The sequence below is a fragment of the Belonocnema kinseyi genome, chromosome 7, assembly GCF_010883055.1.
Source record: "Belonocnema kinseyi isolate 2016_QV_RU_SX_M_011 chromosome 7, B_treatae_v1, whole genome shotgun sequence".
Lineage (NCBI taxonomy): Eukaryota > Metazoa > Arthropoda > Insecta > Hymenoptera > Cynipidae > Belonocnema > Belonocnema kinseyi.
In genome coordinates this window covers 121,322,861-121,336,950 of record NC_046663.1, presented here as the reverse complement: position 1 = coordinate 121,336,950, position 14,090 = coordinate 121,322,861, and the positions used below count along the sequence as shown (strand labels likewise).

The 14,090-nt window shown below is 32.6% G+C and overlaps 1 protein-coding gene across 1 annotated transcript; it reads right to left on the bottom strand.

Moving 5' to 3' along the window:
- Nucleotides 1–13,370: 13,370 nt before the first annotated feature.
- LOC117176661 lies at nucleotides 13,371–13,994 on the bottom strand. Its single transcript, XM_033366914.1, has one exon. The coding sequence runs from the start codon at nucleotides 13,992–13,994 to the stop codon at nucleotides 13,371–13,373; it is 624 nt and encodes a 207-aa protein (XP_033222805.1).
- Between the last annotated feature and the right edge of the window lie 96 nt (nucleotides 13,995–14,090).

The window sequence follows — 14,090 nt, the reverse complement described above, 5'->3', positions numbered from 1 at the left end:
CAGATCGTTCAGCATCAACTGTGCTCGTACGGCCACAACGAAACTCGGTAAACCACTTATGAATCGTTCCAATCGACGGTGAAGAGTCCGGGTAATACTTATGCAGCTTGACCTTGGTCTCGGATATCGTTTTGTTGCGAAGATAGTAGTGTTTGACCAAACTCGAAACTCAGATTTTTTCATATTAAAAAAAACTCGGAGGTTAGTCGCTTCTCAGTGCTGTAACTTGTAAATGCGTAAACATAAATGGCTGAAGTTTTGACAGGCATCATTTGAAGGATCAAGCTCGACGAAAATGGTTCACATTAGTGAATACTAATGCCATCTCTTAGAATTTTCAGGTACTTATCAGACTGCCTAGTACATCAACGTTAATTGGCAATCCTATTCGAACTTTTAAATAATGCTAATAAAATTACATGTCGTTTTAGAAAAGGATCAAACTAATTTTTCTGCTATAAGATCTCTTTTTCTTGATGCATATTCTGCTCGTCTTTTCAGGAAAATAAAAGCAGCTCTTTGGTTATCTTCATTTCTGAATATTCCTTTAATTTCTTTGTATTCTTCTTGAGTCTAAATAAAAGTTGAATTCTAACAAGATTTTCTAGATAATTGTGATTGTCCACCATACCAATAATATTTCAGTTGCTGAAAATGAAAATAATTGAGATGAGGGATGCAACAACTCGACAAGCGCTCGAAACCGCGTAGAAGTATTGACCAGCCGGGAAAATCTTTGAATAAAAAAGTGGTCGAAACGTAAAATAAAATATACATTTGGATTCAGCTTGACGCGGCCGACAAATTTTTCTAATGAAACTTTTTGATTTCATAATTATTACTTAAGATAAACAAGAAAAACTTAGAAAATGTTCCGATCAAAAATCGATGTTTTGTAAAACACAACTCGCGATTATTCGGCCGTTTGTAGGTCTTTGTTCCTAAGCAACTAGCCAGCAGCGGCGAAGAGCAACAAAAAGCTCCAGCGGCAGCGTGTTTTGACTTCAACTCTCTGGTATTTCTACAATTTTAAAACAATACTCATTAAATTTTCAGAAAAACTTTCTCAAATTCTAGTGAACAACTTTCTCGCGGCAAGTTATTTCAAATAATATTTTTCGATGACTGTCCCACTGGTCGAAGTTGGCAAAACGTGGTTTTCGTTCGAAATCAATTTGCTATTAAATAAAAACAAACATATTCGCGTTTTAAGCAAATTGCGATGTTTATAGTCATCGCTTATATATTAAGAATACACTATACAAATTTCAAGCATTTTTATCCACACACGGATGAATAATCGCGAGTTGTGCTTTACAAAATATCGATTGTTCTCAATCGATCTCAATTGTTGTGGAAATTTTTAAAGAAAATGATTTTAAAAAATTAATTTGGTAATATGAAATTTAAAACTTTGTCCAAAAATATGTGGTAAATGTATGACGTAAATGTAATTCCACGAAAATTTATGGACAGAATTAAAAATAATCAATCGAGACCTTTTTTTACAAAGTTATTTTTGATAGAATAAATGTTGCCTAATATATTTTTGTCATAGGATTTTCTGTTTGCTTATGGTTCTCTGAGATCCCGTCAACATTTGAAGATAAAAATTAACAGAATCGATTGAGCCTTTTTGAGTTGATTAATTTCTTTCCATAGAGGAGTTCTTTGGAGTTTCTTGTATTTTCAGTTTTATAAAATGAATGCTTATTTATGTTTTTGAATTTATTTTAAATTTCCGTTTGATCTAAGAAATTTTTAGCATAAATTTGGTTTGAACTTCTGATACCAGCACTGATTATCATTATTCTTTGCAATCAATTTTAAGATTAATATACAGTGAAACTCTTCAATAGCCATTCCTTCTATAGCCCTTCCGGGAATTGACGCCGGGCCGCAGGTAGTTGTAACAGAGGCTGAGCGGGGTCTGCGGTTACGCTCAGGCGAGCACTCAGGCGTGAACCAACAAAAACGGAGCAGACTATAATGAGTTAGTTTCGTAGTTCAGTTGAGTACTTGTATCAGAACTTCTTTTCGTATTTAGTGTCATTTTTACCAAAACAGTACTTTAGACACCTTTTTGAAAAAACGATTTTAGTTTGTTTAAATCTTTTTTAGTGTCCAAGTTTTATTTCGATTTCTACTACTTTTCTCTTATTCTGAGTTCAGACTTTGGCAGAGTCCACGAAAAAACTAACAAATTTAAACTGAAAAACCTGGTTCACGGGTTTATAGAAATGAAGCCTTATAAAATCTGGAAAATTAGATAAAGAGTATCATCTAGTGAAAAAAATACATAAAGCTTCTATAGTTAGCAGAAGATTAAATAAAGTTACTTTTATTTTTTACATACCTCTGTTGTCTCAATGTCAGTAATATCTAAATCGTCTTCACCTCTTTCATCGTTTAATTCGTATATGTTATCGTGCTCCTTATAGCTATTATTACTGATGCTTTCGCTGCCAGTTTTTGTATAGCTGTACCCTTCTGAATTAGTTGAATCGTTATCATCAGATTCATTTAATTGTTCAGATATACCATATTCTAACGTTTCTATGCTATCATTACTGCTTTCCGTGGCTGAATTCGATTCAGAAAGACACCCTTCCTCCACTTCATCATAGTCAGCTTGTATGACAATTCGTTTTTTATAAACGACGTTTCGGACCTCTGCTTCAACAAGATTTCGTTCCTGATACAATTTCGAATTACACTCCCCTTCATTTAAGGAGTTTTTAATGTGCTCTGGACTAGAAGCCTGAAATTTAGTCAATTTTATTTTAATAAACATTTCATAGAGATATCCAGCTGAAAATTTTCATGCGGGAATAAATTTCAGATCTCACAACGAAATACTGTACAAATGCACGCGAAAATCTCAATTCCTTCTTCCAATAATATGAGGTTACATACGAAATAGAATTGTATCATAGGATATCCCACTACAACCCCTTCTACTATCCGATAGTGCACAAAGTACGTCCTTTAGCAAGAAGTTACGCAAAGCTTAGTTTCGGCATAAAAAGGCTTTAAAGTGAAGCCTAATCAACCAACGAGGAGTGAGCTTTTTCAACCACTTGTACCTATTTCAGAAATTAAGATAAAAACATTTTTTTTAAATTAAAATAAAAATTTAAAAAAGATTAAAAATAAACAAAAAAAACAAAACATTTTACGAAACCATAACGAAAAATATTTCCTAAAAAAAAAGGTGATCCTTCTCGGTTCCTCTCAAAATTTCTACCAACTGTAATCAAAGTAACAAAAAACTGAACATTTACGAAATCTAGTATTTCGTTCTGGAAAAATCGTCACAAAAATTAAAATGTCAAAGCACTTCTAACAAGAAAAGTCACTCTTTTCAATTCCTCTTGCTAATTCTGTTATATAAATTGTGACAAAAGTAATAACAATTTTTAATATTACCGAAACATAGCATAATTAATTTCTTCACAAATCGTGCTATAATGATTTAATTAACAAAATAGCAAATTTTTGAAGAAAAACACATAACATTATAACACATAACATTATTTTTCTGGGTTCCTCGCATGATTCTTGTTAAATCTCTTCCAACATAAGTATAAGGGAAACTAAAAATTCCAGAAACCCACCAAAATTTCTTTTTAATATCTTGCTAACAACATTAAAATAACAAAACAATTTTTAAAGTAAGAAAAGTGACGCAATCGATTTATGGCAGACTTTATTTCCATAACTTGTAACCGAAATAATATTTTTTTCAGATGAACATTAGAAAATCTAGAAAAAATTCTTTTTAGAAAACTTGTTACCGAAATAAAAAAATGACATTTACAAACCACTCAAGTGACTCATTCCGATTCATCTCATAAATTAACATAAAAAAAAATTGCGAAACCTAGGAAACTTTCTTTCTGAAAATGTTTTAAACAAGCTTGCTTTAATTAACATTGCATCTTAAACAACAAGAAGTTACTCTTTTGGGTTCTTTCAGGAATTTGTGTTATATAGCCTGTAACAAAGTATGAATAACTCTAAAAATGTGAGATATCTATCAAAATTTCTTAATTGAAAATTCCTTAGCACAATTAAAAAGAAATTTTGCTATGTTTTTCAAAGGTAGAGAATTTTCATAACATTGATTAGAAGCTGTGAAACAGAAATTAAGAAAGTAACATAAAATGGAGACTTTTGTGATTAGAAAATGGGTTTTGTTATAAAAACCTTGGTGACGAATCTTCCAGGAAGGACTACCAGAACAGTTTTAATGGAAAACTTAATTCGAAATTTTTCTGTGATTTACAGGTATGAACCAGCCCAAAAATAGAATATTAGTATGGTCAATTACAATCGTCATCAGCAAGTCGTCTGCGACGTCGATAGCGAATTGTTGATTCCGGTATGCCTGTGTCCTCTTCTAAATATCTTTTATATCCGCATATCAATTCGCTGATCTAATCCAAAATGATCTCTGCTAAAGAAATGGAAAGATATTCTCTCCAGAAATATTTGTTGTTTTCTAAGATATAAACATGTCTAAAAAAGTGAAAATATTTTCAGTAATAATATGAATGATTACGATTTATTACGGTACAGAGGGGATCCTTCATTTATGTACGTGACTTTTTGAAATTCTCAAATAAAATTAATAACTCGCAGTAATTGTGCAGAAAGTTAATATAAATTCGAGTTTAAAGTATAAACATTTAAAATAAAGCAAACTAAGATTTCAAAAAAAAAGTATTTTGAAAAATTCACGAAATTATGAATGCTAAGAATAAATTTGAAAGGATTTAGTTTTAATTAAACAAATTTTTAATCTGTTTCTAAAAGATTCTCGATAAGGAGAAGTTTTAAAATTGGTCAGCAAAAAATTAGTGAATTTTTAAAATGTAGTTTTGTGTTAACTCTAAAATAATATTCTAATCAATAATTGATATGCCTCATACTTCTATTTCGATTTTTTTCTTTGCATTTGCTTTCTATTGAAGCTTAACTTTTCAGTTTTAAATTTTGTCATTTGGTTGAAAATTTAACAATTTTGTTGAAAAGGAATCCTTTGGGTTAAAAATTCAACTGTTGTATGGAAAATTTCTCTATTTGGCTTGAAAATTTAATATTTCTTGGATAAAAATGCAACTGATTTGTTGAAAATTCAACAAATTTGTAAAAAAGTCATCCTTTTTGCTGGAAAATTGGTTTTGTGTTTTGTTTGAAAATTAGAAATTCATATGTTTGTGTCAAAAAGTCAACCAAAATCTTTTTTAGGTGAAAATTATTATTAGTTTGAAAATTTGTATTTATGAGATCTACTTGGAGTTGCGAACGTTCATGTGAACAAAATTAAAGAATTTTATACCGATTTTTGTACTGCCTAAATTATTTAGGAGGACAAGAAATAATATTTCGCTAGGACAGGTCTTAATTTTTATGGGCTTAACAACTCTTACACATTACCATTTATTCAGAAATGTCAAATACAAGTTTGATTGTTGATATTGAAAAAAATTTTAAACTTCAAAAATCCTTTTTTATCCCAAGAAATATAGAGTGGGCAAGAATTTTCGAGAATATCCCAGAAAACTGCCTTTATAGTATGCACACAAAGAATGTTTAAAGTCACAAGTTTGATTGTCGAAATTTGAAAATATAAAATCATCAAAATTCGTTTTTCTTATTTCACATACTATATAAGAGGTTAGAATGTTCGGCAGAACCTCTAAAATAAACCTTATGTCATGCATAACTACAATATTGAGAATCACAAGTTTGATTGTCGATATTTGGAAATATAAAAACATCAAAAACCCTATTTTTATCCCACCCTTACGGTAAGCACAGCAAAAATGATAAAAATGACAAGTTTGATGGTCGATATTTCAAAATATGGAAACGTCAAAAATCCTAATTTTTATCCTACAAATTACAGACAGTGTGAAAATTTTTAACAGGAACCCCAAAAAGTACGCTCACGGTATGCGCACCTTGGATGTTAAAAATGGAAAGTTTGATTTTCGATATTTAAAAATATAAAAACGTCGAAAATCCTGTTTTTTATACCACAAATTATAGACCAGGTGAGAATTTTTGGCGGAAGCCCTAAAAGAACCCTCACGATGTGCACACCGTAAATGTCAAAAATCACTAGTTTGACTGTCGATATTTTAAAATATAAAAACGTCAAAAGTCATCTTTTCTTTCATCCCGCAACTTATAGAACCGGTGACCACACTGTAAAAAAAAATTTTCTAAAAGTATGTGAAATTACATCCTCCAGCGATGTAAATAAAAGGACCCTTGAACAGCAGTGTAATATTACACACTCGATAAAAATAAAATTGCACATTCCCTCGTACGAACTTTACATTCAGAAGGGAAAATTCAGTCGCAGCGTGTAAAAATACCATTCGTCGGTAAAATCACTTTCTTGTGATTGAAAATTATATCGAGATTTTTAATTTGACTAAAGATCTTTAATTTTACCTTGGCGGAAACTGTAAAATTGTTTATTTATAATTAATTTAAAATTTAGAAGAATGAATCAAATAATACGTGAATACGAAAGAGTCTCTCGTGTTCGTTGCTTATCGATGCCTTCATCCTTCAATTTTGGAGCATTTTTATTTTTAATGCGAGAAAATTGACAACTATGTTCAACTTTTTTGACAGCTTTCACACAAAAATAGACCAAATCCGAGCTATTCCTATTTTGCCTTTTACATTTTCGGCTATTGGAACGGAAAAAATGCGGTTATTCGAAACGTATATTTCATATTTTTTTTACGGAATATTTAAACATCAAAAAAATACCCATAGTACCTTATGTGTTTTAGTTAAGTGGTAACGTCTCCGGCTTGTGTTTCTTCAATCTCCATGAAATTGTACGAAGTTTGAGCTTTCGAGTATTCGAAACCTGTCGCCCTGATAAATTTTCTTTTCTTTTTTTCTTTCTCATAATGAACTTTGCATTTTCGCATGTCAAATTATCGGCCGAATTGGAATATCACAACAGATTCGTAAAGTTACTCAGATTCACGAGGGTCCTTTTATTCACATCCACCGGAGGTGTAAAATTCAATAGATTTTTTTACAGTGCATCTTTGGAAGGATCCCTAAGACCCGCCCTTACGAAATGCACATCAAAAATAATAAAATTGAAAAGTTTTATTTCGACATTTGACAATTTAAAAAAGTCAAAAGTCATATTTTGTTTATCCCACAAAGTACTTTTTTAAAACAAGTCACCCTTAGTTTTTAAAACCACAAAATCATAAAAATGACTGTCTGTGTATATTTTTGCGGAAATAAAAATAGTTTTAAATTGCCTCTTCATAAAAAAACTTCTTTGATTGGAATTGGTGCAACCGAAAAAGATATCTAAAGCCATCCTGGGAAAATTGTTAATTATTTTTTTTATTTTGAAACATGACCGTGAAAAAATATTTAAAACGATTTAAAAATATTTTGACCTATGTAAAAATTAAAAAAATATTAATTTTTAATATATGCAAACAAAACTTAAAATTCAACTGTTAATTTGAAAATCAATCTTATTAGCTTGAGGATTCATCTTTTTTCTTTAAAAATTTAGGCTGAACCATTTTGTTGAAAAATCAATTTTTTGTTCAAGATTCATATTTTTAGTTGAAAATTCATCTCTTTGGTTTAGAGTTGAAATATTTTTGAGAAATACAAAGATAGAATGAATGTTTTCTGGACAATTAATTTTTTCTGAATGAAAGTTCATATTTTTAGGTGCAAAATTTTAATTTCTGTACAGACCATTCGTCTTTTAGCTTAGAATTTCAACAATGTAGATTAATTTTTTTTCCTCTTCGATTGAAATTTAAAAAAAATCTTTTGTTTTTGGTTATTTTAAAACTCTTTTTTCTATAGGCAATTTGTCTTTTTTGGTTAAAATATCAACTATTACACTTTTTTTTTAAGGATTTATCTTTGGAATTGAAAAATGAAACCACTTTGTGAACAATTCTTGTTCGGAGGTTTCTAAATATCTTTCATAAAGAATAATTATATATGTATTAAAATAAGGTATGTGTTATTTTTTAAACTACAAATTTTGATTAATTTAAAGTCCCATATCTTAATATTTTTGGAAACAAAAAATAACGTACAATAAGAGAGGAGGATTAGGAATGTTTTGTTATGGTTTGTTTAGAGATGTTAAGTGACTTTGGATATAATAAAACTTTTATTTATTTCTACCCTTTTCTTCATGCACAGAAAAAATATAAAATAACAAATTACTAATACTTATATAGAATTTCTTCTGCTACGCTTACCTGTGTTGTTGAGCCATGATTAGCACAATAAACAGAATTGTGCTCTTGAAACAAATAATTTTCATAATGAAGCCTAAAAATAAATTCAAACATATGACTAATTTGTGGAATAATTCTAATATGCAGGAATTTCAAAATGAGAATGTTTCCCTTTTTATATAATGTAAACTAAAAAAAAATTACTGACCAGTTCGGGGAAAATATACATTAATAGTAAGTTTTCCGGAAGTTACAAACGCAAACTTAATATTTCAAGAAAATAAAAGTTGTGCTAAATTGTGATTGACTTCTGCTCAGTTGGACAGTAAATGGTAAGGTTGTCTTGGCGGCTCGCAGTATGAACAGGGTTCAGCAATGAGGTACAATTTTAAAAGCATAACCTTTTAACAATTAAAAAAAAAATTATTTTATGACATACAAACCTGCAATAAATCATCCTTATCAAAAAGTAATGTTTTTCTCTATGCAAAAATCTGTAAGACCAGCAATTGTCATATTAAGAACCAAAATGCCAAACTTAAAAATCGGCCAAAGAAGGTCCAAAAATAATCAAATTTCGAAAAACTAAAACAAAAAATTGCAGTCGTTCACTCTTCAAAAAACATGTAATACAAACTATTTTCATATTAAAACGAAAAAATTTTAACTCTGAAAACATACAAGACCCAAAAATAATCTATTTTCAAAAAACCAAAACTTGTGCTCGACAAATTCAGTCTATATTTCCGTCTAGAAAAAATTTTGTAATGCCAACAGCTGCCATATTAAAACCTCAACACAAGTTTTGGTTTTTCGAAATCGGATTTTTTTTATGTTTCATGAGTTTGATATTTTGTGGTTTAATATGAAAACTGTTAGTCTGGCAGAATTTTATTACAGATAAAAAAATACTCCATTTATCGAGAACAACTCAGGATACATTTTGGTTTTTTGAAATATGATTAATTTTGCGTCTTGTATATTATTTTTATTTTGAAATTTGGTTTCAATATAAGTGTTAGTCCTACAGAATTTAGTTAGGGGGAAAGAAGCTTACTTTTGTCGAATACAATACAGCAGAAGTTTAGATTTTACAAAATAATTAATTTTCTTGGCTTTTTTTGTGTTTTTTAAACCTGTGAATTTTAAAAATATTATTTACTTCTTAAAATGGTTTATAATTCCAGCCGCTATGCACAAACTTTCTTTTGCGCCAGTAATAAGTTACGGGTGTAGCAAAAAAAGGTTTTTTGAAAATCATGCGCGTAATTTTCGATTTTTCAAAATATCGTTTTCGGCACAAATCGACATAAGTCTATAGTCTGATTCAGCACTACTTTAATTTTGTTTTAAACAAAAGTTTACGGTTATAGTTTCCGGGGCATTACTAATCAGGAATTTTTCGTAAGTTAGTTACTTGTTGAATTTATATGATCTAAACATTTATCGCAATGATCTTTCTAAAACTGATACAACTTAATAAACATATAAACATAAAAGTGAAGCATTTAATATAGTAATCCTCGCAAAAATAGATTTCTAGAAAGGTTTCGGCAGCGTCTTTTTTTTAACAAAGTACAGTTTCAAGGCCCCCGGGCTTTTGAAAATAACATAGGGTTTTAAATAAGAACAGCTCGATTAAGAAAAAATTCACAAAAATGAGAACTTATTCTGAACTTTTTATGCATTAAAGTATAGTCGTCTTTTAAGGAGTATTAAAGAAATAATTTTCACCTGACAAATTTTATTTTGACATCACAATGCCCTTTTATTGTGCCCGGGAAAATAGCAGTTTTCTATCAGCGTCACCATAAGAACTATATTTTTAATATAAATAAAAAGTTTAATATCAAAGTTTTTAAAACAGTAAAAAATAAATTTGAAAGTGACTTGAATATAATAACTAGTGTACGTAAAAAAAATCAAAGTCCCGAATATTTATAAAAATTATATTGTGAAAACTCTTATCAATAGTTTACAAAAATAAGGAATACTTTAAGACATTTAATGAATAATTATTATATTTGGATCAATCAAATTAAGCATTCGCTCAGGACGACGATTCCAAGCGAATGTGTCGTTTTCTCCACTTCACATGGAGACTTTTGTTTTCGATACATCATAGGGTTCTAGGCGCCAAAGGGTCCTAGACTAAACAATGACGTATGAGTCGCCAACGATAGCTTCTCCGTCGCATATTTCAGGGCCAACTTTCGGCTACTCGCTCAGGAGATTCGAAAAATAGGTCTTCACATTCGGCCGTTCCTGAATATCACGTCGTCCTCGACGCACAGAACCCGTCAGCTTCCTCCTACAAGAATAATTAAAAAATTATGTTAGTAGAGGTTTAACTAACTAGGTTAACACTGATTGTAATCAAGTGGTTGCTCCGCCATTAGAGTGATCAATTCTAATAAAAGAGCCCATTGTTTCAGTGTCATTGAAGGAAAGTAGGATGGGTATAATGGATTTCCGGTCTATTTGTCAGTAGTACCACTCAAAATATCCTGACTACTATCATTCATCAGATATTATCCTGTGCTACTGATCTTGACCGTTGGTCTGGACCTCCGCCAAGAAACAAAGCCCACGTGAACCCTGACCAGAGGTAACACGCCAGAGTTTCCGACTCGCGGCCCCATCAAATAGTCCAGCCTACGCCAGAGGTTAAGCCCACGTTTACTTCGACCACTAGAAAACGCCAGAACCTCTGACTCGGCCCAGGCTTTCGTAAGCCACAACATTTTTCAGCCTTACCAGTTTCACGTCGTAGCATCCAAAATGACCCACGGAGTTAGCTGGTCCACTGCCGCCACCGTACGCTGGCCCGGAGTCTTCTTCATGTCCCGAAGATCATCGATCTCGTATCGATCATTCGACAACACAGCTCTGACCTTGAACGAACCCTTGGCCTTGGCATTTAATTTCAGGCTTTCTCCAGTTGCTGGTGCTGATTTAATCTGCAACACAACTACATCATCTACTTTATATTTCGGAGGCTTAAACCTTTTTGCATCAAAAGATTTCTTTTGCTTCTTTTGCTCTTCGTCTATATTGCTTTTAGCTTTTTCGCGTACGTCCTTTAGATCAACCAGATCCAATGTTTCCTGAATCGCCGAGACCAATACAGCATCGGCCATACTGCGTGGCTTAAATCCATATAAAAGCTTCGCAGGGGTATTCCGTGTGCTTCGGTTTATAGTGCCATTTATAGCACTTTGGACGTTCTTCACATTCCCATCCCAACAGTCTTCAGCTTCCCCTGCACAGGTAGTTGCTAATGCGTCGAGTACAGTCCGATTAACTCTTTCACATTGACCATTAGCCCTCGGAGTAGCTACCGCGTATAATACGTGTTTGATACCGTATTCTTTACAAAAGGTTCCGAAGGTGTGTGAAGTGAATGCAGAACCGCGATCTGAAATTATTCGGGTGGGTACACCGAATATGGCGAAGACAGTCAATAAGGCCTTGACGGCGTATTTAGTTTGTCTGTTTCGTACTGCCTCAAGGATGCAGATTTTGGTGAATCCATCCACTATTGTCAAGATCTGAGTGTTTTTATGAACGCTTCGAATAAAGGGTCCAATGTGATCTAAATGCAACGTGTGGAAGGTTATGGCTACTTTCTCTATGGGGTGCAAGAATCCAGGTTTTTTTCCAACCGTTGATTTGTAGTATAAACAGTTCAGGCATGCATTCACATATTTGGCTACGAACTACCGCATTCCCCTGAACCAAGAATTGTCTCTGACTTTTTCTATTGTTTTATCCAGTGCGAAATGACCTTGATCATCGTGGCACATTCTGACAACATTAAACCGAGCTGCCCTGGGAACAACCCATTTATTTCCATTTTTGGTTTTACGGAAAACTACGCCACCTTTTAAATCATAAAGTTCAAAGTATTGTTTCACATTGGGTTGAACATCACCTGAAGCTAGAACATCGTGAATGATTTTAATTTCGTCATCCTTCAATTGAGCAACCTTGATCCATTCGCAGGAAGTGATATCCACAGCCAAACAGTCAATAGGATTCCGACCAAAGTAGTCAACATGTGAAACTTGAGTGCCTGGTCGATAAACGACATGAAACTTGAAATCTTGTAAATAAACCCACCATCGTGCAACTCTCGAGTTTAGATCTTTCTTTGACGCTGTCGCTTGGATAGCGCTACAGTCAGTCACGACCGTGAACTCTATGCCCAATAAATACACTCTAAATTTCTTTAAAGCTTCTACGACTGCGAGAGTTTCCAGATCATACGAATGGTATCTTTGTTCCTCCGGTGACGTTTTTCGACTATAATAGGCCACTACATGATTCATAAAGTTAGCCTTCTGAATGAGCATAGCTCCTAACCCGATGGAACTTGCATCTGTATGTACTTCAGTTTGAAGGCTTGGATCAAAAATCGATAAAAACGGCCGCGATGATAAAATTTCTTTTATTGTTTGCACTGAATTTTCTTGTCCTTTTCCCCATTTCCACGGTACATTTTTACACAGTAAATCAGTTAATGGTGCTACTTTTTTTGCGAAATTTTCGATGAATTTCCGAAAAAATCCGGCGAGACCAAGGAACTGTCGTACTTGTTTAACATTCTTTGGTGACTCAGCCTTCATTAAGGCGTTAACCTTATGCTGACCAGGGCGTACCCCTTCTTTAGATATTTCTCGGCCTGAATAATCTATTTTTTCTTGGAAGAACCTGCATTTCGAAATATTTATTGAAAAATTTTTGCTTTTTAATATGTCTAGGACCTTCACAAGCTGATCAAATCCTTCCTTAATTGAATCGATAGCAAAAAGGATATCGTCAATGTACATATTCATATTTGTTCCTCTAAAAGTCGAAATCATTATTTTTTGGAAATACTTTGGAGCATTGACCATGCCGAACGCTACCCGCAGATACTCATAGTGACCGTCAGGTGTCACAAACCCACTTTTTTCGACAGCATCGGGATGGAAAAGGATTTGATGGAAACCCAATTTTAAATCAAGGGAAACAAAATATTTTTTTCCGCCTAAGCGATCGATTTCATCGTCGATTATGGACAAGGGATATTTCATGCGCTTTGTAATTTTTTTTAGTGCCCTATAATCGACACACATTCTGTAGTCTCCGGTTTTTTTTCACTAAAAGTCTAGGGCTTGCATAAGCCGACGAGCTCTCCCTAATAATTCCACAAGCTTCTAAATCTGAAACTATTTGTTTTGCATTTTCTCGACCAAACCTAGACATCCGATGTGGTGAATAAACAACTGGGATATCACTGACAAGCTCAATTTTCATTCCAGGTACATCAGCGCAACCTAACTCATGTATGTTGAGAGCAACATTTTGTCTATATGAATTTAATAAAGTCAATACTCGATTTTGTTCCTCTTGTGAATGCCCATCACAATATATGTCATCTTTGTTGATAGGTCTCATTTCTCGCTTAATAAGATTAACTTCAAATTCTTTCCTATAGATTTCAGGCTCAATTTCAAATTTTACCCCTGACGCATCTGATATTGCTTTTACACCTGGCAAAGCAAGCATTTCACTCCCTAATAATATTTCTCTTGTAAGTTGATTATCTGGTAAGATGTAAATCATTGTATCAAATTGAATACCGTCAACTTCAACTTTGATTTTTGACTGTGCTATTGGCAAACCTACAGTTTTATTGAACGCCGTCATGGCGACATCGGTTTTTACGGGTTCAATTTGCATTTCGCGGGCAATTTTTTCTTGAATTAGCGAACAGTCGCTACCTAAATCAATCATACACTTTTTTCGATTCCATTTATTTTACATATGCGGTATGGT

What these genes read in the sequence shown, in the direction of transcription:
- LOC117176661 (XM_033366914.1), bottom strand. Translation starts at nt 13,994, where the DNA reads ATGCAAATTGAACCCGTAAAAACCGATGTCGCCATGACGGCGTTCAAT.